At 35.5% G+C, this 23,604-nt stretch overlaps 1 protein-coding gene across 1 annotated transcript in view; it reads right to left on the bottom strand.

Annotated features, from left to right (window-relative positions):
• Window positions 1-249: 249 nt before the first annotated feature.
• Window positions 250-23,604, bottom strand: part of LOC147074802 (uncharacterized) — a 39,385-nt gene continuing 16,030 nt past the window's right edge. Inside the window, exons 2-14 of the mRNA XM_085942678.1 lie at window positions 16,446-16,559; window positions 13,959-14,042; window positions 12,057-12,164; window positions 11,872-11,969; window positions 9,190-9,256; window positions 8,994-9,096; window positions 8,520-8,605; window positions 8,218-8,409; window positions 6,735-6,836; window positions 5,620-5,707; window positions 4,435-4,559; window positions 3,387-3,511; window positions 250-2,164 (exon numbers count right to left, since the gene is read on the bottom strand). Coding sequence (XP_085798804.1) covers window positions 3,404-3,511; window positions 4,435-4,559; window positions 5,620-5,707; window positions 6,735-6,836; window positions 8,218-8,409; window positions 8,520-8,605; window positions 8,994-9,096; window positions 9,190-9,256; window positions 11,872-11,969; window positions 12,057-12,164; window positions 13,959-14,042; window positions 16,446-16,559 — 1,275 coding nt within the window. The 3' untranslated portion in view covers window positions 250-2,164; window positions 3,387-3,403. The remainder of the gene's footprint in view (window positions 2,165-3,386; window positions 3,512-4,434; window positions 4,560-5,619; window positions 5,708-6,734; window positions 6,837-8,217; window positions 8,410-8,519; window positions 8,606-8,993; window positions 9,097-9,189; window positions 9,257-11,871; window positions 11,970-12,056; window positions 12,165-13,958; window positions 14,043-16,445; window positions 16,560-23,604) is intronic.

The following is a 23,604-nucleotide window of genomic DNA, read 5'->3' as shown; positions in this document are numbered from 1 at the left end:
GTGACTTTTACGTATAATTCCAATCTGATATTATTTGGAACGTCTATCAGAATGACAATCGTTCGTAACACATTCATACAATATCTTTCAACAGTACACGATTATAAAAACAGTAGTTATTAATTTTTTACAGATTTATTCCAGTTACAATTTGTAGAATCTTTTCTACAATCTGCTTTTTATGAATGGTTTATTATGATACATTTCTGTGGTCTTTTGGTCAATTTAAAGGGCACAAGTTATATTTTTCATCAGTTACGTTTTAAGAGGTTCTTTTGAATTGCTCTGATGGTAAAAGAGAGCGAAAAATCGAACATAGTAATAATGACATCATCGGTGTAAGTGTAATTCCGTGAGTTAACCATTTTTTAAATCGTTCAGAAAAGACAAAAACTATGTTACTACGCAGGTTTGATTTGCACAATTTGAATATCCTCTCATAAACCTCATAAATCCAAAATAGTGCTTTTTCAGGAAACAGTAAAAACCTCAGAGTAATAATATAAAGAGGGTGGGTATTGTTCGGCGAAATGAAGCCGTGATTCTTGCGTTTAACGCACAGTAGGACCTCAATTTTATTATCACTTAACTATGAAACGTTACATCATCATGTTGCTTCTCAGTCTATCAAATTTATAATAAATTTCAGCAACACGTGCTTGCAATTTTTAAATGACTAGTCATTCAAATCAATATTTACCGGCGAAGTGTAAAAAAAATATTTAATTCAACCGTAGAAATTCTATCTTACTCTAACACATATTGTGGAGATAAAAGCGTGCCGAATGCTTTCTCACTAGCACTTATGGTTCGTTTTTGTTCAGGCCTTGGTAAAAACAGTCAAAACTCAAAACATGAAAACAAACTTTCTCTAAAAAACAATTTAAGAAGTTTTTGTGGATTGATTTTTGAAACAACTAGACATGTTATGAACTATGTACGCATCCCCGGAGGGTACGAGAAGGTCTGGATGGCCGAATTTGAGATAGCTGGATTGAGGCGCGGGAGATTTAAATTCTCTTAGCCAAAGCAACGGAAAGCGTCTGTTCAAGATCACAAAAGTATTTGGGGGAGACCATCATGGCAATATTCAATAAATCTCATTTATGAGTTTTACAAGATAGACCTTTTACTAGATAATGAAGAAAACCTTCTTGTATAGAGATGCAGCTTAAACGTATGAAAGTGATGGCAAAAAAGGACTATTAATTTTCATATAATGCCTAAGGTTGACCGTACTAATTCTTTCGATTGTCCATTCAAAAGTTGTGCTTAGGTCAAAATGAAATTGCATTCAACAATTTATATATGGACCAGCACAAAAGGTCCATGTCTTTCGCTGAATGATTCGAATGTCGTTTTATTTACAGTATGCATGTTTATATGAAGTATTGATTTAAACTGATAAACAAGAGAACTATTGGTCGATTCTGAAATTTTATTACATACACAAGCTAACAATTTTCTTGTTCAAGAGAAAGCCGCATAAAAATGTATTTTAAAAAATCTCACTCTTTCATGGAATTACACTTACACCGTCAACATGTTTTTTTTATTACTTTGTGAGCATTTCACCGTATATACAGTCGTCTCTTTTAAAGTGGTGCAAAAAGTTGCAGAAACGGGAATAAATCTTATTTACATTGTCAGTCCAGGTTTGATTAAATGTGTCAATAAAACACTACACTTAATCGAATTGAAATTCAGAGTGAGTGCCACACGTTTTGTCAAGACAAAACAACCGCACATACAAACAATTCTCAATATTATTATTATTCTACACTCGCACATGGTAAAACGTCTTATTATTCCATCAAATCATTATGCAAGTTCACACGGCACCAACGCGGTGACGGCGCAGACGTGGTACACTCCGCGGAGCACAGGGCAGGGGTATACGCTCCCCACGACCATCCACCGGATGCCGACGAGAGTCCAGCGGTTCCCCACGAACATCCAACGCCTACCGATCATGGTCCAACGGCGGCCCGCGATGCTCCATCGGTTGCCGATGAGTAGGCACGAGGAGAGCAACGCGACGGCGAGGGCGGCGCCCGGGCGGGGCCACAGTCAGATGAAGGTGGCGCACTCCCGCTGACAGCAGCAGGGGAGGCGGCAGAACGACAGGCACAGGCTGGCCGCCAACCTTATTGGCTAGCAGCACCTGTAACCATACCACATACGTTACATCATGATTTCTCTGTTTCAAATGAATATTTTATTATATTAATTATAACATAAATTTACCATTTAAAACAGGAAACACGTTCAACTTGTACCGAAAACAAAGCATTGAAATTATAATACAAATGTGGTTATAACTGCTGCGAAAGAACAATTATTGTACATAGATAAGCAACCAAACCATATTTAGATGAACAATTACAAACCATATATGTATACGTTATAACAAAACATCAGATCAATAAACCGTGGGGGATACTATCAAAAGTTGGTAAGTCTAGAAATCATTGTATGGAGTAATTGCAACTTGAAAGTTTGATAAGCCCTCTGAAATCAGGCAAATGCTAATTTCTTTGTGCATAACCGTTAGAATGCTACGCAACGATATATCGTTGTTTTTGATAATGGCCAAAAATGCTAACAATGATCATCGTTTTCCTTTTGATGCCTGAAATGTTAAGTTAATTTGGGAACATACTACTGCACCAGTGGTACGAAACATTGTTTTATCTATTTAGTTTTATTATTGTGTAATATAACCCGATTCATATATGTTTTGTGACTGGGTAGGTTTAAAACTTATAACTATTGTATTTTTTTTCATGGCATCACCCTTTTTACAATAAAAACAATTCCAAATACAAATTTTTAATTTACCATATAAAAATTTGTTTACAGTCAAATTCTTGGTGGAAGGACAATGTTTTATTTTATTTTATGCATTTGAAATAATGGGAAAGACTTTTACTCAACTCAGTGTTTAAATTAGAGTGGATTTGTGCTATATAAAAACTGTTTCATTTATAAAAAAATAATGAAATAAAATCATTTTCAATACATATTTTAAATGTTCCAATAAACAAACACCATGAAGACCTTTTTCACAAATCATGCATATTGTACGCGATCTTTTAACGAGGCCACCATGCAAAATTTTTCTGTTCAGCCGGGTAGTTTCCTAATTCCAGTACTTTGTATTATCCTCGTGTGGAATAACCGATTGTTTCCAATAACTGATAAAAATCAAAACTCTGTGCGCGGATCGTGCATTTCGCTCGCTCTCGCGATCGCCCGTATAATAGAACGAGAAAGAGATATGTCAATTACTTGCCTCGTTATCTATTCAAAACCATACATTAATCAATCAATTTTATGCTACGCCGACTACAGGCGTTTTACATAAAAAAGATGGCCGGGCTAACCTGTGCGGAGGCGCGTCTCAAATGATGTTGCAACATCGGCAGTACCGCTGTCGCCCGGCGCCTGCCGACGGGGGCGGGGTCACGGGCGCAAAGTAGGCGTGCACCTTTATGTTCGGCAAGTGGTTCTGAAATCATCAAAACAGATCACTCAGTCAGATGTTCAATATTTATTTATTTATTTATAAACGACGCTATGACCTATGAAATAATGTAATAGGAAACTTATACACTTATAACAAATAAAACAAAGCATGATTCGTTAAAAAATAGATAATTATATTTCTGTGAAGATATTTTGTTTATTAATCCAATCTTCAAAGGTATCTTTTGTTGCAAAAAAAACAGAGCAGCCTCCCATCATGCTGAGAGTGAAAAGGTGACATTGGACCTGGTTCAGATACGTGCTGTAGATGCCAGAAGAAAATTTTTACATGGCTTGCCTATGTTTCAAGCCAACCGGATTCCGGCTTTTATAGTGTATACGGCGAAGCTACAGGATGCTAGTATGACCTGGAATGAAGCAAGGAGACTGGCGAGCGACAGAGATTCTTGGAAGCGCCATGTGGTGTCCACTTGCTCCAGCTAAGGGGCGGACATGGCTTGATTGATCTACATATTTTGTTTTTTGATTCACTCCAAATTTAGATTGTATTATTGCAATAATCCGGGACTACATACTTTTACGTAGCAATTCACAAGATACCTTCCGTTTCATCATTGCCTCTTGACAATGCAACGACGCTGAACATCAAATCCATATCAAATTTTTTCTAGTGTTTGATTACAATAAAATTGTAATAATGTATGTAGTAAAATTTAGGAACCATACTCAAAATATTCCAGAAATGCTATCAAGTGTTTTAACACTAAAACTCCCTCATGATATAGTCAAACTCTTCAGAGCTCTCTTAGAGCAATTCCCTTTACCTTAACATTCTAGGGTTCAATTTATTTAGTCCCCAAGATATGCCTTTTTTCATTCACAATTTTGCTAACGATTACAATTATTAGAATCAACATTTTCAATAATGTAAAAGAAATGACTCACCCTAAGTCTCCGTATGGCATTCCTAGTCACCAGCTGACAGTCGTATAATTCGATCACCTGAAGGTTGTGACAGGATATCAGGTGGTCCAAAGCTGCATCGGTTATCAACGGACAGTTGTCTAAACCTGATTCAGAAAACCGATATGTGAGTGTGACAGAGAAAGTTTAAGCCTTGTGACAAATATGAATGAGTAAAAGTTAGATGGTACATATACATTAGAAGATAAGGCCGATGCATAATATGTGCCTAATCACTAAACAGTTTTTAACCATTTCAGGTTATTAGTGTTTAGAGTGTAAGCCGGCTCTCACATCTAAACTCGACTCGTCTGCAACATGTCGAATATGTCGATGTGACGTCATCGTTATTCACAAAACATACGTTGCCAAATGGAGCTCCGCAGCAGGTCGAATGCGACTTTTTAGTTTAAAAAAACATCTACTGTTGCAATCGACAAGTTGCATAGTCGTCGGGCTGCGAGTCGAAGATGCCAGAGCGCATAGGAACATCTAGGAATTGGTCATTCTTATACCGGCTCACCGATCGCTGCATCCAAATATCTACACATTTCGAGGGTTACGTGCGACTGTCGCTAGTTCGGTAGATGTGCGCGGTCTTCATATGCAACACCGAATCAACGTTCTTAGAAGATTTGATTTATGGCTGTGCGGTAGATGAGGCGAGTTTAGATGTGAGAGCTGGCTGAGGGTCATCATATCTGACGGCTGTCACATTTTAACCAGAAATTACATAAATAGCTTTTAATGCCGTTTACTGTTTCAGATAGAAGAAAATTATTTTTAGTATTCATTATATACGCAAACACGAAAGACTAGAAGCATTAAATCTGCTTTATTATAATATTCTCAGTGTGACATTTAAATGTAAACACACACTGACAATATACAAATTTATTGCCTTGTCAATAAAATTATAGAATGAAAAAACACTGTAGGTATACTTAAACTGTTATAATTATTCAATTAAAATGTGCAGGTTTCAAACCTTTATCACTGTACATTGTATGTCAATTAAAAAATATGTTTACAATAATTATAAGGCAATTATATAATGTCAACGCTCTATGCATCTCGGCCTAAGTGTCGAGTTCGCATTTCAATTCCCAAGGAACAATCAATATTGGTGAAATAAAATATTATAATATTAATTATGAGAATTCTCACCTAATACTGTTAAATGCTCAGCGGCACATGGCGATATGGCAAGGTGTCTGATACCAGAGTCCGTGATCAATTCACAATGAGACAGTGTCTGCAAATAGAAACAGAATACATAGTTGAACAAGTACACTAAAACCTTGTTAATTCGAAACTAAGGAAACAAAAAAATTCAAATTTACGAATTCATACTTAATGCTAGCTAGTATGGGATTTTTTAATAGGAGAACAAGTATCTTTGACAGTCGATTGAGGTTCTGTATCAAAAACTTTTGACGTCTGTGTCTGCCACTTGTTAATATGGTACCTACCTACGGTATACAGTTCAACATCGTAGTCCTGAAATAACTAAATTTTATTACCCATTATACACCCCGATTTTGCCGAGAAAATCGTGTTTTGTGTCATAATTCATTTTTTGTAGAATGATTTCGTCAACAAGCAAAATTGATGAATCTGGATGAGTGAAAATCCTCAAGAAATCCAAAAATGTCCATTGTATTCTGAAAAGTGACTGCCCGGTACTGTACTGACTGTTAAAAGTGACCAATATCATTAAATAATGTGATTTTTTTCCTGTAGAACATATGGATCTGACAACACTTAGTTTCAAGATGGCGCTACATGCCATATATCCCGGGAGCCTATGAATTTATTGAAAGAGCGTTCAAACAACACTGGTTCCTAAAGAAAAACCCTAAACTGTGCATACAAAAAGAAATACACCGGTTAGGCGTCACTGGACACGAATTGACCCTTTCCGTCTCTTCTACCGCACTCCATCTTGTAAGGACTTTTATCATTTAGCATAGTTATAATAAATTTCGAATTATGGGTATTTGAATTATAAAGGTATTAACTAGAATAGTGATGTCAAATAATAAAATTATAATACAGTATGTTGACTTATACCACAACGTAAGCTCCCATATAAAATCTCAATTTACAAAGACATGAATTTGCAATATTCACCCTGATTACTCTGTAGGTAAAGGTCATTGTTCAATTACAAACAATGCAATTTACGTGGCCGTATTTAAGCAGACACCTGCGTTGGCAGAATTGGACAACGATAACTGGAATAAACCAACCCTTGTGATACAAAATGATGTCACACATACCAATTTCTCGAGTCTCGGACATCCGACAGACAAATACATCAGAGTGTTGTCAGTGATAAGGACACACTCCTCCAAATCCATTCTTTCGAGAAGTCGGCAGTTCTGTAACACATCATAAAACGATCGATAAATACAATACGCTCCTTGAATAAAAGTTAATTACCATATTCACTCCTGAGCAGAGAATAATAAATTATGGGCCTACACAGTGTGAAGATTATATTGACACATATTGAAAAAACAATAGGCACTACCAGCCCGTGTCCGGAAATTTGTACGTATACAGTTCGCCATATCACAATTCACTGTGAAATGTTGTAGTGGAAATATATGGATTATCACCCATATTCGGGGTCGTATAGTTCTGAGATAAAATTCATGTCTAAATAAAACACGGTTCTTTTCAGTTTACAGGCAGCCAACAAGCAAACAAATTTTGAAAATAGCCGATATACTGTATTATTTCTCTTAGGTTAGGTTAGGTTTTCATTCTTAAATTCATGAATTTTGCCAAAATCAGCTATAAAAATTGATGTGGTTCCCGCCTGGTTTGCTGTAAACCGACCTGTACTTAAAACACTTAAAATACATAATAAAAACTACTGAAATACAAGGGAAAGACAGTAGAAAATAGGTATGTAATTAAATTAGAAATACAGAACGCGTAATTTTTTCATCTCTTTCCGATAAGAAAGGTCACGGCGAACTGTGCTACGGTGAAATGTAATATGTACAATTTACATGTAACCCTACCAGCCGCGGGTTCGAGCCCGGAGCCCACTAATTCAGAGACGGCCGCTCTACCAATCAAGTCACCGTGGGTGCATAATAATGCTCCTTCACTAACTACTATAATTATTTTGTTTTATAAGTTGTCTTTAAAACCCACTAAAACAGATATATTCTATTCCATAAAATTTCTTATAATTGTTTAAATTATTTAAGGCCGTAATTGAAGCCCCCCTCAATAATGATCTGTTACATTTTGGTAGTTTTGAACTAAATATGCAACAATGATCCACATCACATTGCCTCTGTCTTGGCATATTTATTTTTTTGATCTAGCAACATTAAATCACGTCTTGTTTTTGGTCCGTTATGTTGGACTCCCTACAATAATGATCTATGTATCTGTCAAAATGGAGGATGACACGAGAGTTTTTGTTAACCCTGCGGTTGCAAGAAGACTTCAGAGAGAAAAATTCGCATGGAAAATTGGAAGATGAAAAAAGTAATAATTAAGGAATTCAGGAGAGGCCTTTTAAATATAAATAATTATTTCTTCTCAACAAAATAGTTTTGTTCGATTATGTATCTCAAAATGCCCAAATGTAACATAGATCATTATTGATGGAGAGGCTTCAATTTAACAGTCTACTGTTTTGACTTTCTCAAACCGCTACCTAAGACACCTACAAATTTGATTTCTTGAAGGATAGACGACTCCTACTTCGTCATAATAGTTAATATTTTATGAAGTTACCTTTGATAAGGCTTGAAATCCGACATCTGTGAACAATGAACACTGTGCAGCCTCCAGAGTGGCCAATCCGGGACACTTGATGGCCAGCACAGAAAGGGAGGCGTCTGTCAGTCGGGAGCAGCCTGACACGCACAGAGTGCGAAGCCCTCCGCAGTGGTTGCCCAGTCTTGACACGGCGTCATCAGACAGCGACTGGAAATATCAAAAACATCATGAAACACACAAATTTTATCATCAGCAACTATTCACTGCCGAAGTTCTCTTGAAATCTTCTAATAATACATATATTTAATAATACTTACATCGCATCCTTGGACATTGAGAACTTCCAAGTCGGGACAATAGGTAGCCAGACAGGTAACGGCTTTATCATTTACCTGCTTGCAACCTAAAAGTAAAAAGATAATTAATGATCAGGAATTAGTATATAACCAATTTTCAACTTACAGTCACTTTGTCAAGAGAGTTTTTTGTCTTACAAGAAATGGACGTTGGCCAATTGTTCAACCAATTGGGTCCAAACACACATTGAAAAAACAACATGTGAATTTGCCAGACTCGGGTTTGAATCACTGATATAAATGAACCAAAATAGGTTGTTTGTTTACTGACATTGGAATGGAAATTAGAATTGAACAATGTTTGTTAACCATTTGACATATTGAAAGACAATATGTAATTTAAGCGAGACGCAGATTTATAACCTGCATCTGTTTCAGAAATAGGTGCTCTACCGAATGTACCTACCGTAGAATACAAAGTTAAACATATTTTACCTTTGCTAATAAAGCTCTTAAGTTTTGGACAGCCTCTGGCGAGTGCTTCTACCCCGTTCTCCGTGATGGACTGGCACCATGACACGTTTACATGCGTCAGTATCTGGAAAAGAAGGCAATGCGACATCAAGTCTTTATGCTAGGAGTGCATTTCGCTGCGGTGATATTTATCAATAATACGAATAGAGGTACTCACGGGACATCCATCAGATAAGGCTTTCAGTGAAATGTCGGTGATGTTGGGGCAGGAGTCCAAATTTATACTGGAAAATAAAATACGTAGGAATACTTCAAATATCGACACAATGTTCGTACATGAAAGTAAATTCTAATGCATTTAAGTTTTGCACTATTCCATTTGAGTAATTTTTTGCGACCCGGGTTTCGCCTTTCGGCATCTTCAGGCACTATGTGCACTCACCAAAAGGCAAATACGCACTGACTGTATTCTGTATTTGCCTTTTGGTGAGTGCACATAGTACCTGAAGATGCCGAAATATCATTTCCATCATCCTTCGGTCGAAAGTATTAATATGAAAGTAAATATTATTAACCTTCCCGGGAGTATGGACGTACATGTACGTCGGCGCGATTTTTCGCATGCAGGAGTATGGACGTACATGTACGTTTTCTAGTAGTATGGGTTTATTGGTGTGTCTATGCTTCAAGTATGAATTGCAACGCCATCTACGGACACTTGGGTGTATTTTTATACCATTTCAAAACAGATTTCAACTTTACAAACTGCAGAATTCTACTTTTTCGTATGTCACGTGATATCAATATGACGTCATACCTACCAGTTCGGACAAGTACATAAATCGCAAACAATCGATTTCCGCGCGCGCGATTTATCATACGTTTCATGCGATTTTTAGAAGTTTTACTGTGTTTTACGGTATTTTAATGCGTTTGGAAGTTTTTGTATTGTGTTTTAATACTTTTATCGCGATTTTTCGAAGTTTTTAACCGTATTCTATTGTGATTTGAAGTTTTTATATTGTGTTTTCTCATACCATTCCCGCGATTTTTAGAAGTTTTACTGTGTTTTACGATATTTTAATGCGATCTCAAGTTTTTATATTGTGTTTTTATACTTTTCTCGCGATTTTTCGAAGTTTTTAACCGTATTCTATTGTGATTTGAAGTTTTTATATTGTGTTTTTATACTTTTCTCGCAATTTTTCGAAGTTTATAACCGTATTTTATTGTGATTTGAAGTTTTTATATTGTGTTTTTATACTTTTCTCGCAATTTTTCGAAGTTTATAACCATATTTTATTGTGAATTGAAGTTTTTATATAGTGTTTTCTCATACTTTTTCCGCGATTTTTAGATGTTTTACTGTGTTTTACGGTATTTTAATGCGTTTGGAAGTTTTTATATTGGGTGTTCTCATAGTTTTTCAGCGATTTTTAGATGTTTTTCTGTGTTGACATTTGATATAGGGACTTAATGGTGATTTTGTTGCCGTCATTTATTTGTGTCGATCTATATTCCTAAAATGGATTTCCAAAGAGGCAAAGACATTGGCAAAATTTTGATGAACAGTGACAATGAAGAGGAGAACATCAAGAACATTGATGATATATCGATGGAATTTTATGAATCTTCTTCTGATGACGAGGATCCAGACATCCAACCAAGTGCTAAATACAGGCGGGAAGAACCAAGGACCTGGAATAACTCAACCTTCACTCCAACACCTCACGATTTTGGTGATTTTCAGTCCGGTATAAAAGGGAATATAAATGTAGAAGGGGATTACCTTGAGCTGGACCTTTTTCAGCTCTTTTTTTACGGAAGATATTGTCAACACAATAGTTTCTGAAACAATTATTTATGCCACGGCTGCGTCCCAGAAATCATGTGCGATGTCGAAAATGAAAAAGTGGGTGAAGACGGCGGATTTTAATGAGCTTGGTTTTAAAAAAATCCGTAAAAATATACTAGACAAATAATGCCATTATCGAATCACCATTTTATTTTAAGTTTTATAATAGTGTTAAGTTATAAACAGTTATTGTGAAAAAAATGAATGTCTTGGTGTCAATCTATGGTTGGTTACACCTGGAATACACAACCGGTTTTTTTACGATAAAACCTTTAAAATGTGAGTTTTTTTTTTTTTACTATTTTTAAAACATTTCTATCTTCATATTACATTGATTTGAATTTAAAAAAAAAATAATATTCATGCAAAAAAAACTCACTCCCCATAGCATGACCAGTACTAATAAAGGTACTCCCTGAAAGGTTAAAGACTCAAATGGAATACTACCTTAAGGCCTGAACAAAAACGAACCATAAGGGCGAGTGAGAAAACATTCGGCACGCTTATAATCTCCGCAATATGCATTAGAGTAAGATAGAAGGTCAATGGCTGTGTACAAAATTTTTCGTACGTGTAGCCGGTAAATATTAGTTTGGATGACTAGTCAGTCAAAAATTGCAAGCATGTGTTGCAGAAATTTATAGTTTTTGTGTTAAATATAAAGTTAGTGGTAATTATTTTAAGTTAATTCAGTAGAAAAGATGGTTAACTGTATTGTATTAAAATGTGGTAGCCGTACTGAGAAGCAAGAAGATGGTATTACGATTCATAGGTAAGTTCCACCAAACACAAGTAACAACCAAACATACGGAAACGGTTTTACTTAGCAAAACAATACGCGGAGTCTATACAGTATATGTCTAAGAATACAACATTTAAATCAATTAGAATTTAAATCCTAGGATAAGACAATGGATTCGGAAAAATGTTTAAATTTGATTGTCTCAGAAGTGTCCTTTTGCACATTGGTGACTTTGGCAAGATTGGGGCAACATGTTATCGAATTGAAGAGACTTGAGTGAGGTTCAAACGGAGATATCATACCTTAGTAATTTTGGACAGCTCCTCGAGATGTACTGGCATGTTAGATCGCTCAGTTTCTTGCATTTGTTGAGATTCAAGACTTCCACGTTCGGACAGGACTGGAACAAGACACGCATTACGTTATTGAACACACACACACGTCAGACTTTCACCGAAAAGAAAATAATTTTGACGACTTCTCTTACTTGAGCAAGTGTTTTCATGGACCCATCGGCAATACTCTCACATCCCCTCAGTGACAGCTGGCGCAGGAAGCCAACGCACCGACGGGAAATGTTTTCTATCACTGGACCCTGGAAAACAATACCAGCGAGTCAATTATTTCATTTCCATAAATCATGTTTGTTCATTGAATACAAATTACAGTTGGTGTTGGTTAATTTTTTGAATTCAATTAGGCCCTGCCTAAGCCGAACCATGATAGATAACATATTATGCAATTTGTATTAATGAAAGCAAACAAGTATGGATTGACAAAATTTTATATGCATTATTTATGAGGGATCTCCACAGCTTACCTTCACCCTTCGTCACTGCTACAAAATCAACTGTATGTTACATAACACAATATGGAACATGTACAAACAATTTTTCAAAATTTTCTTCCGTCTTTGTTTTACTTACACGCCCCTCTATTTTCAACACCCCTTATCGTTACCTGGTCTGCACTATAACATGTCGTAAGTTTAGGGAATACTGGTCTAGATTCTAGTAGGTTTCCCAAACTATGTTCTGTGGAACGTGAATAGGTGTTCCGAGAATTTATCAGAAGAGTACCCCAGTGTGTCAAAACATGCTATTATTATTTTACTTCCGTTTACTACGACATATTTAAGTGAAGTAGGATTATGCTGCGTGTCCAGAAATTTGTACGAATGCAGTTTGCCGTATCACACTTCACCGTGAAATGTTGTATCGGAAATATATCGTCTCTGTTCTGGCAGAACACACTAACTGGTGAATACTAGTTTTGAATAATTTGACTTTGAAGTTGTTAAAATGTTTGAAATGGTCTATCATGTGAGTTTATTAAGTAATCGTAAAAAGGATGACTTTAAAATAAAGACTGTTTATTTATTAAGAAGGTTTCCAGACGGTAAAGTTTGAAATAAGGAACATTTTGGTATAACTAACTCAATATGTCATTTTTTCGAAATAGTGTCTTCTGCCAGAACAGTGACGATATGGTCGTATATTAAAGACCTTCCAACCTCTTTGGGTGGTATAGTACTGAGATAAAACTCATGTCTAAATAAAACACAGTTCTTGTCGGTTTACAGGAATCCAGCGGCAAACAAATTTTGAAAATAGCCAATATACTGGGTTATTTGTTAGGTTAGGTTAGGCTAAGTTAGGTTTGGATAGGTTAGATTAGTATCTAATAAAATTAGAAGATTATTGTCTGCAATGCTCCACGAACAACGCGTAATTTTTTACATCTCGGTACTATAGAGATGACCGTATAGTATACGGTCATCTCTTTCTGATAAGAAAGCTCACGGCGAGCAGTGCTACAGTGAAATGTTATACGTATAATTTACATGTAACCATCATGCTGTAATGAAGTCAAATTCTAGGAACAGGCTCGACACCACACCAGATATAAGAATTAAATTTACCAATACTGTGCCTGATATCAAGAATTTTTGGAATTCATGGTACAGTTCGGTTATGAGGAATACAGCGGAAAACACATTTTGAAAATACCCGATATACTGGATTATTTGTTAGTTTGGGTTAGTTTAGGTTAGGTTAGGTTTGGTTAGGTTAACCTAACAAAGAATCCAGTATATCGGGTATTTTCAAAATGTGTTTTCCGCTGTATTCCTCATAACCGAACTGTACCAAATTCATTTGCTTATGTTTGTATGTATCATGTTTTAAAAATAATTATTGTTTTTTCTCATTTTATTTACCTACTCTACAAAATAAAAAAGGGGTTCCATTAAAATTTTGAGATTTGCGGTGTTCCATCGCAGGAAAAGTTTGGGAAACCCTGACTGTCTAGAATATTATTTACCGCAATATGTAGCTAAATGATCACTCATGAGATGGCAATAATATATATATATATATTATGTAAATACCTCGACATCAGTTTGAAAATCAAACAGATCAATTCTCTGCCAATTAGATCCGTCGAGGGCGAGCACGTTCCATAATTTCGACACCTGAAACAATATTTAAAAAAAAAATTGTATATTAATACTCGTGTATACTGACTGTTGACATTACCTGTTTAAATACTTAGTCATGATAATGCATTCATGATATTATCAACCACAAAGAATGAAGTAATTTCCTAACACGACACGTCAAATATTGACATTTACAATTTCAAACTAACAGAATATAACAGATGAAATCACCGTTTCAATATTAACCCTTCTATTACTGTGCTAAAAACTCCTTATACTGTCGTCAGTTGCTTTTACGTAGGCTTACCATAAGTATTTTTCTCCAAATCCGGACAAAATAAAATAAAAAAACTACAATATTTTTTTTTGACCACATCCAATCCTAATAAGATCATAATATGGATCTCCACAGAGTTTGTATTAACAAATTTCTGTTTTTACGAGAAATGGATGTCAGCCACTTGCTATTAGGTTCATACTCTGACTCAAACACAAATTTAAAAACAATATGTGTATTTGCCAGACCCAGGATTCAAACCTGGGACCCACGACGTTACAGGCCGAATCTTAAGCCGCACAGCCATCGTGGGCATCGGTACTATCTGACAGATAATAGATCTGATAATAGGTACCTATCTCAAAATACACATACTTAATTGAAATTGGAAAAGATTAAAAATGGTCTAAATCAGACACTAATCATTTGATTTTTACTATTTATAAAATTGAAAAACCTTGATATTATTTTAGAAATGCAATTAGACATTTTTGAAGTGGACATTTCAAGAAATAAAGCATTTCTGCATTATAGCATATGCAATTCTGCTTTGACAGTATGAATACGTGTATTAATTAAGACGCTAAGTACCAAAAAAATAAAAACTGACATTTTTATAGAAAAATGTTCTACATACCAACGCCAATAACTTCAACTATGGTCTAAGTGCCTCAAGCAAGTCAAAAAAATACAGCAAAATATTTAAACCTGTCGACGTTGTAAGTCCGTTGGCGTGTTTTATTTATAATGGTGTAAATAGCACTGATATAAAATGGCTGACAATGGTGTGTTGACACTTGCGAGTTCTTAATACCTAAAATTATAGAAGCTGCCGTGATTGCTACACACTGTAAAACCACATTTTTCAAAAGGTCTGCTTCATGAAATTTTACTCCAATGACTCAGTATTTTGTAACTACGGGCAATGCTACTTTTTGGTACTTAGAGCCTTAATTAATACACATATTCAGTTGACGAATTCGTATGTATGCCAAAATCCGCAATTGTAAATAAATAAAAAAAAATATCTACACATCAAATAAGGTGTGTATATTAGTTTTTTTTATAATTGTTATCATTTGGGTATATGTTATACTGAAATGTAAGATTTCCTAATGTCGCAAATCTGCGACACCATGCAGTAACATACAAAATTAAATGGAATTTTCGAAAAAAAAAATATTATTTTCCCTTCATTCAGATGGCATTTTGACACCAAGAAAAAATGTTCTTTTTTCAAATACAAAAGATCATGCAGTGAAGGGTTAATACATATTTTTAGGTGAGTGTTCTCATAATAATATTGTTTTTGTTTACCGTCACAAAGGAATAACAGGTAATATGGAGGTTATTTCAATTTCATTACTTTAATTACTCTCCGATATCCACGTAAAGGATCATCCATATATTTTATGGTCCTAATGAAGAGAAGAGCTCTGATACAACATGACGATCTGCAAGGCTAAGGCCACATAGTTAGGTGCCTTGCTTGGTGGCTACGTGCTAGGTGACATATCCTAGCGAACGGCCGCACACTATACTATCGCAATGGCCACACTGCACACTTCGCGCCTCGCTATGTGATTATTAGTCACCTAGTGAGTCTCCCGGCGAACAAACGTGTTGGTTATTTTTATTGTGTCACCTAGTGATTTTGCAAGATGGCGGATGTTTCTTCAGTATGACAAACGTCAAACACCGTATATTTTGAGGTTATGAATAATGACGCAAGGGATGAATTGACATTATGCACCCAACAAGTTCGAATTTGAGACTTTAAATTCTCTGTGAGAAGTAGCTTTCTGGTTAGTTTTGAGAGTGACATATCGTTGTCGACTTGAGCGCTCCCGAATGTCAAATGAATTTGTACCTAAGCACGTAGCATGCAATGTGGCAGTAGTGGTTTTAGTAGACAACCTAGTAGACAAGCACCTACCTATGTGGCCAAAGCCTCAAGGATTAGGGGCGTCGTAGGAAATTGGGACGTCATAAAATCAACAAAATATAAACTCAACGTAATAAAATATTCTGAGATGATAATATACTGAAATCGATCGTTTTCAACTAAGTACGGGGGTGCTTAGAATATGTAACATAATTTAGACAGGGACGTAAAATATTTTGCAATGAATGTATTTTACAAATTGTATAGAGCTAACCTGCGCACATCTGCAGAGTGAGACGACGTCCAGGTAGGATAGTATTCGGAGTATCAGCTCTTTGGGCAGCTTCTTGTTGATTTGGCAGTCATCGTCACCCATAAACCGGGACAGCTGCAATCAGAACACATCACATCTATTAATAAGCATATGAACACCTTACCATCAACCAGAATAAAAGATATATACTAATAATAATTTGAAGATGTCACCCGAACGCTGATTGGCCATTGGCTATTTCGGGCTGTGTTGACTTAAGTACCTATGCAAGATTGGTACTTAAATATATAATATTATAATTTTGTAATATACTAGCGGAGCAAGCTGGCTACGTTTGGCTTTTTGATTTTTTTTTATTTTACGCGTAAAGACAGTGAATGGATAACAAGAGTATGCAAAGTAATAAAGTTTGCCAAAACTGTTTACAGAGCGCACGCGGCTTAAGTGTTGGCCTATAGCGCCGTGGGTACGAGGTTCGAATCCTGGGTCTGGCAAGTACACATATTGTTTTTCAATTTGTGTATGAGTCAGAGAGTATGGACCTAATAGGTTGAGCAAGTGGCTGACATCCATTTCTCTTAAAAACAAAATTTATTAATATATACCTCCACTATGTAGAGGCCCATTTGATCTTATTATGATCGAACATGGTTGGAAAAAAAAAAACTGTTGAATGGAGATGGGCCGCTGGACAAATGCGACAATCCAGTGGTGCCCGAAGAATATACGACGACCTATAAACCACACCTCAAGGTACATTGTATTGATGAAATATTAGGTTCAGCGGAATTCCATGATAGCGAAAAACATGTATTTTTGGTCATAATTAACTAACTAGGGGGCAGGGATGGGGAACCTTTTTACGTGCGCGTCCTGAAATTTTTCAAATATTATTTTTCGACTGTCTGACATGCCTAGTGGTTTTTCACAGGGAAAAAATGAATAAACAGTTTTTAAGAATGCTATTAATATATATACTATTATATATTAATATACATATAATAGTTTCAAAATTACAATTGAGTTCTTGAGATTCTATTTTTCACAGTTTCAAGCCAATATCATATCATATAAGCATATCTTTTATTCTTTGAATAATATTTCCTTGTTTTCAAATTTTTCAAAGAGATCATGGAATCATTTTAACCACACTTCTTTCATATATTCCCTATGTCTGAACGGTTTTCCAATTTTAGGGATTATGTTTGAGGCAAAATAACAACCAGCTGTTTATATTTGAATAACTGCAGACATGGCCCCCACACCCTGAAGCGGACCCCCAGGCCAGGATCTTTGATAGGCCCCCCCTACCTATCACTATGATTAAAGGCAGTATGGCGCTCTACAGTAACGTTTTCCAAATGGTGTACAAGGTAAAATTAAGTATTTAGAATAGTATTTTTTAGCGATTTGTAGTATTTTTTTGATACATCCACTTGGATTATTGAATGGTCGAGTTTTGACACATGTTTTAAAACCATAATCAATATTAACATTTGAAATAAATTAGCCCCGCAGGCGACGTTTTTTCTTTTAGGATCAATTTGTGATGTGTGTTTATCTCTCTTATCTGATTGACCCACCACGCCGGGCCCCTCCTAACCCCGGGCCCCCAGGCTAGAGCCCTGCTGATACATTTTATCATGTTTAATGGTTGAATATTTTTATTTTTAATTATCCAATTGGTCTCAACCATTGTAAATCGATCAAAATCAGAGTGTCACGGCGCGTCTTTCCCCGTCGGCTGATGAGGAACGCGTGCCATAGGTTTGCCATCACTGAACTAGGGTGTTTATAAATGATATCATATTTTTTTTTATCAAAAACAATTATAAATCGTGGGATTTAAAAAAAATACATCGTAGCAGCGAGAACGTTAAAAACATGAGTCCGAAAAGGTTGATCACCCCTATATTATTATCCCACAGAAACTCTCGAGTCGAAATACTTAGGCACACTCAAGAAATATTTATATTTAAATCCATTACAATATTTGGAAGATTTCCAATAAAATAAAATTCTTCAATACTTCATTATTAAAATGTCAGAAATAATCGAAAATCAATATTATATTAATACATATGAACATCATCAACAAAAAACGTATCTGCTTAATAAATTTTCGTTTACGAAATAAAAAAAAGCATTTCATTGTTGTTTACAAGTAGGTACCTAACTACCCACCTACCCACTGAAATTTTTAACAAATAAAATGTTTATGTAGCAGTCTGGCTCTAGTCTAGACTGGAAGGGATGAATTTCTGTACGCCAGTGTTTCTAAAACAAAGTTGCGCGGATAATTATTATTGTCGAGGTTCAAGTACGATCGAGTCACTTCAATAAGGTGCAATTCACTTTATATTAGATACATTATTATTTTATAAATGTATTTCGTCACCCGGTGGGTCTATTCTATACTTACCGACCGCTAAAGTGATAAATATTATCAAACTTAGGGTCAGTTTATATCAAAGTATTGGCACGTATTATAACAATTACAATAAATTGGTTGCAGTGACGTCCCTAGACAAATTGCCGCCCCTTGATAAAATGCCGCCCCTAGGCAGCGCCAAAATGCTGCTCCATTTTTTATACAGTATTTTTATCATCCTTTCATGAGTGCAGTATCTAAGAAATGTGCTGTATGGATCCATTACTAACAAAATATCAGACTAATTATTCGCAAATCTGCCCGTGTCGTTTCTGATCATCAAGGACGTCGAAGGGCAACGGCAGTAAACCAGATATCGCGAACCCGAAAAAACCAGTGAGCTGAATTTGTTAATGAAAAGATATTTTCGTTATTACTAAGTTAACACATTTACTGCTGATCAGATAATTACTAATTACTTACCACATTTAAATATCATGTTAATTATATCTAATGGCCAACTAATAGCAAACGCGCCAGTCGCGTTGTCAGCACTAAATGAGTTAAGGTACCTAGCTATTTCTATATATTCCAAATGATTCTCCTCGATTTGCCGCCCTTCGAATAACTGCCGCCCCCAAGCGACGCTCAATCTGCCTACCCCCACGGGACGTCACTGGTTGGTTGTATTGTTGTATGTAGAAGCAAGAGAGGTGCTGTTAAAATATAGCACTTATTGCAACAGTACGACCAACTTATTGTACTTGTCACAATACGTGATAATACTTTGATACAAACCTACCCTAAGTTTGATAATATTTATCACTTTAGCGGTCGATAAGTATAGAATAGACCCACGAGATTGCAATCCCGGTAAAATGTACGATCCCAATTTATGGACACCTGCACTATTTTTTTGTACTAAAACATATTACAAAATATTTAGATTATTTCAAAAGTTGCGGAACTGTTGAAAACACTCCTTGGTTGTCCAGGGTTGAGCTGAAAACGTTTTAATATCACTCACATATTTCATTATAAGTATAGGTATATACTATATATCAGAGGCGAAGGGTGGAGGTAGGCAGTTAAGATCCGACATAAATAGTGCACACTAAACTTAAGTCAGTCAAGCGTATTTTTTTCATTGAACTAAGACTACAATTTACAGATGGTGTTGTGAGTTTTTTTTAAATTTAATTAAACCCTGCGAAACCAAACCATAATAGATAATAGTCAAAAAACACATCTGTAAATTATTCTATTATAGTTTGGTTAGGCAGGGCCTAATTACTTTTAAATATTACAAGATAAAAAGAACTTTTTATATACAACGCTTTTCTGTTGAATCATATAAACTTGACTTGACTAGCTTAAACGATCAAAAAAAATTGTACTTGATAGAAATACTGAAATGTAATTTTGACACTTCATATTGATTTCCATAGTAACGCACGTATATATTAATATTAATAATTTAGTTGCTAGGCCCCACTTAGCAACCAATAATAGTTCTACTTTTTGCGGATTTCTTCCGAAATAACTTTTCATACAAAACAGAATTAACTGAAAATGAATTCAATACTACTTAAAGGTGGCTAAAAGTATTAAAAAAATGCATTGACACCGTGTTCTGATGTATTCTAAAAGTTTCAAATGTCTAGCTAGTCGGGAAGTTAGTTAAAAATCGATTGCAAGATTTGTACCGGACAAATAAGAATACGAGCTAAGAAAAACGTTGTTAAAAATTAACCAACAGCATGTGTAATAATATGTATTTCTAATTCAATGAAAACGGATAAGTATGAATAAAAAGGTATGCACAATTTTGTTGATCGTATATATTATATAAGTACCAAAACTATTAAATGTTTTAGTTTAGGTAGGGTTTAATTGATTTTTAAAAACTAAACAACACCATCTGTAAATTGTTGTCTTAGTTCAATAAAAACAAATACCTACGTATAACCAACAAAGTTTAATGTGCACTATTTATGGCGGATCTTAACAGCCTACCTCCGACCTTCGCCACTGCAGTGAGTATCAGCACATTAAAAATACGAAGGCTTGTCTGAGATATAAATTTGGCCGAAAATTATTCCGCGATACCGGACGAATTCATTGAACTCCGGGCGGATATTTTCGGTGCGATTTTTTTCGCCGAATTACAGTTAAGAGATGAAACATTCAACTCCGTTGAATAACAACGTATCACAGCCACTGCAATTATTATTGATCTCTTTAAATAATTCCTAGTCAGACATAAACGAAAAGGATGTTTTCGCGAGAGAGAGAAATAAATAAATAGTCTGATTTCTTCAATCACTTTGTATAGTTAGGAATGTATTTGGATATTCCTATTCTTAACGGCCCACATGCCCAACGTAGGTCAAAATGGAGATGTTATGCTATTTTCAAAGCATAAGCCTGAACATTCCTTAAACGTTGTAGATAATCTATTTATATAATTTTGAAGCCTTATTATCCTTTATATTTATTTTAAACATTTGATGACTGCATACAGTATTTTTATTACATAAAATATATTTTTTTAAACCTCTCGCTCTAATATTTCAGAATATAGTCATATTTCAGTACATAAATGTGCAGTGGTGTTAAGATTTTTTACATTTATTATTTTTTAAACGCATTTATAAAACCATCAGTATAATAATTTATGTCGACATTATTATAGTGAAATATTTACGATAAAAAATTATATTGATAATCTCTGTGATCCCAAATTTGACAAGAATTAGGCATTTTATTATTCAAAAAATGGGCAAGATTAACACATTTGAAGATAATTATAAAGATACTAATTATAAGCTATGTCTTTGACCATTCAGGTGTGATAAACATCCTACGAATGATGATTGTTTTATAATAATTATTGACCTAAGAATAAGGTAGTGTTTTTTTGAAATACGCCATTTCTTTTGGCATTCCCCAGTGGTTAAGCTACAACTACGGCCGTAGCCATAAATTGACAAACTAAAACTGAAGTAGGGAGTAAGGTCATGATAACGCGCGTGTTTGAACATGTACCGTTAAAAAAAAGATTTTTTTTTCGGTTAGGTACATGTTCAAACACGCGCGTTAACATGTTGCAAGTTTGCAGTTTGCAAATGGATAGTTTATAAAGATCCTGGGGCCCGGGCATAACAGACATCACAAATGTAATCTAATAGTTTAAAAAAAGTTGCCTGCGGGGCTAATTTGTTTCAAGATTATTAAATATGTGGTTGTGTGTTGCAATTTGATGTAATACCTATATGATGATTGCTATAGGTACTTAAATGATAACTCCCGTGTATAATTTAGGAAACACTACTTTAGAGCACCACACTGCCCTTAACCTCAGCGATAGGTAGGTGGGCCCGCCGAAGATTTTGGCCTGGGGGTCCGCTTCAGGATGTGGGGCCCATGATAGAATCCATTTGTCAATGAACGATGATGAATTTGGATTGACTACTATTGAAAAGGAAAAAAATGAAGAAACAAAAACCCTAGTTCAATTTTGATTGAATCGAAGTGAAGATAATAATATAATACTTTGTCAAGAAAAGCAAAAAGCAATGCATGTTGTAAGTAAAGTGGGTACTGCTATACCATTCGTAACATCATATTTTTATGCGAAACGGGATTTTCTGCATTAGCTGCAATGAAATCCAAATATCGACCCCATTTAGTAGAAAAAGAGCACTTTGTGCTAAGAAACAAGCACATCCATCGCATGAAAAACAAAATAATTTAAAAATGAATATAATAAAAGTACTTAGTAAAATCTTGTTTATTTTTATACTTATTTTTTTTTCATTGTTGTATTAAGTAGTACATTTTTGGCTATTTAAAAAGGTGTCTGTATTATTTAATGAAATAAAGGGGGGGAGGCGTAGTAACATAAAGTTTGGAAACCACTGTTCTAAGTGAAGAGATCTTCACATTGGCAATGTGACGCCGCGAATTTTCTAAATGCAATAAAATTGGCCTTTGTGGCGACCAGGTCGGACGGTCCGATGGGCCCGACAGCTGGTTGAACCGACTTGAGCAGCTCTTCCGTTTCCGTACACACTTTAGGACATTCCCAGAGGATGTGGTTTGCATCCTGTATTTTTCCGCCACATGGACATGTTGAACACCCACCTAACAAGACCAAGCTCAAAGAGCCTGCCAGCGAAGCCACCAAGTCAAGAATTGACTGATGTAATGATCTGGAGTCAAAGCGGTTCTCTATTCGCCATTTTGATATTTGGAAAAAAACATATGTGTGCCTGCCTTTGGTGGAGGCATTCCATTTTTTCTGCCAGGTCTTTAATGCCGCATTCAGCGTCATTAGATGGATAGTTCACTTCCAGGAGAATAATTCATACAATGAAATTAATCCCTCCAAACTGAAACCCGCCCCGCACCACACTCGGTCTTAATCGAGCGTATGACGGGACCCTACAGTGGCGATGTGAAGCATCTATTTCAATTTTGCCTGGGAATGCCTTGGGAGAAAATACCCAAGAATGAGGTTGCTACGCTCAAGGTGAGCTCTGACTGAGTTTAAAGAATTTACTCTAATGCAAGGTGCCAGGAAGAGAAAAGCATTTGGAAACGACGAAAAAGAAAATGAATTTAAGGTATATAATATAACAAAGAAAGCGAAGCTAATCATACGGACAGCAAAAATTATGTGAAGAGATCTTCACGCCCGCAGTAAGACGCCGCAATTTTTTAAAATGCAAGATAATTGGCCTTAGTAGCAACCAAGTCGGACAACCCAATGGGCCCAATAGCTGG

Source organism: Rhyacophila brunnea, unplaced genomic scaffold (genome assembly GCF_057557595.1).
Source record: "Rhyacophila brunnea isolate RB1 unplaced genomic scaffold, BYU_Rbru_1.0 scaffold_15, whole genome shotgun sequence".
NCBI classification, from domain to species: Eukaryota; Metazoa; Arthropoda; class Insecta; order Trichoptera; family Rhyacophilidae; genus Rhyacophila; species Rhyacophila brunnea.
Note: the sequence above shows the minus strand (reverse complement) of the source record. Positions and strands in the feature narration are given on the sequence as shown.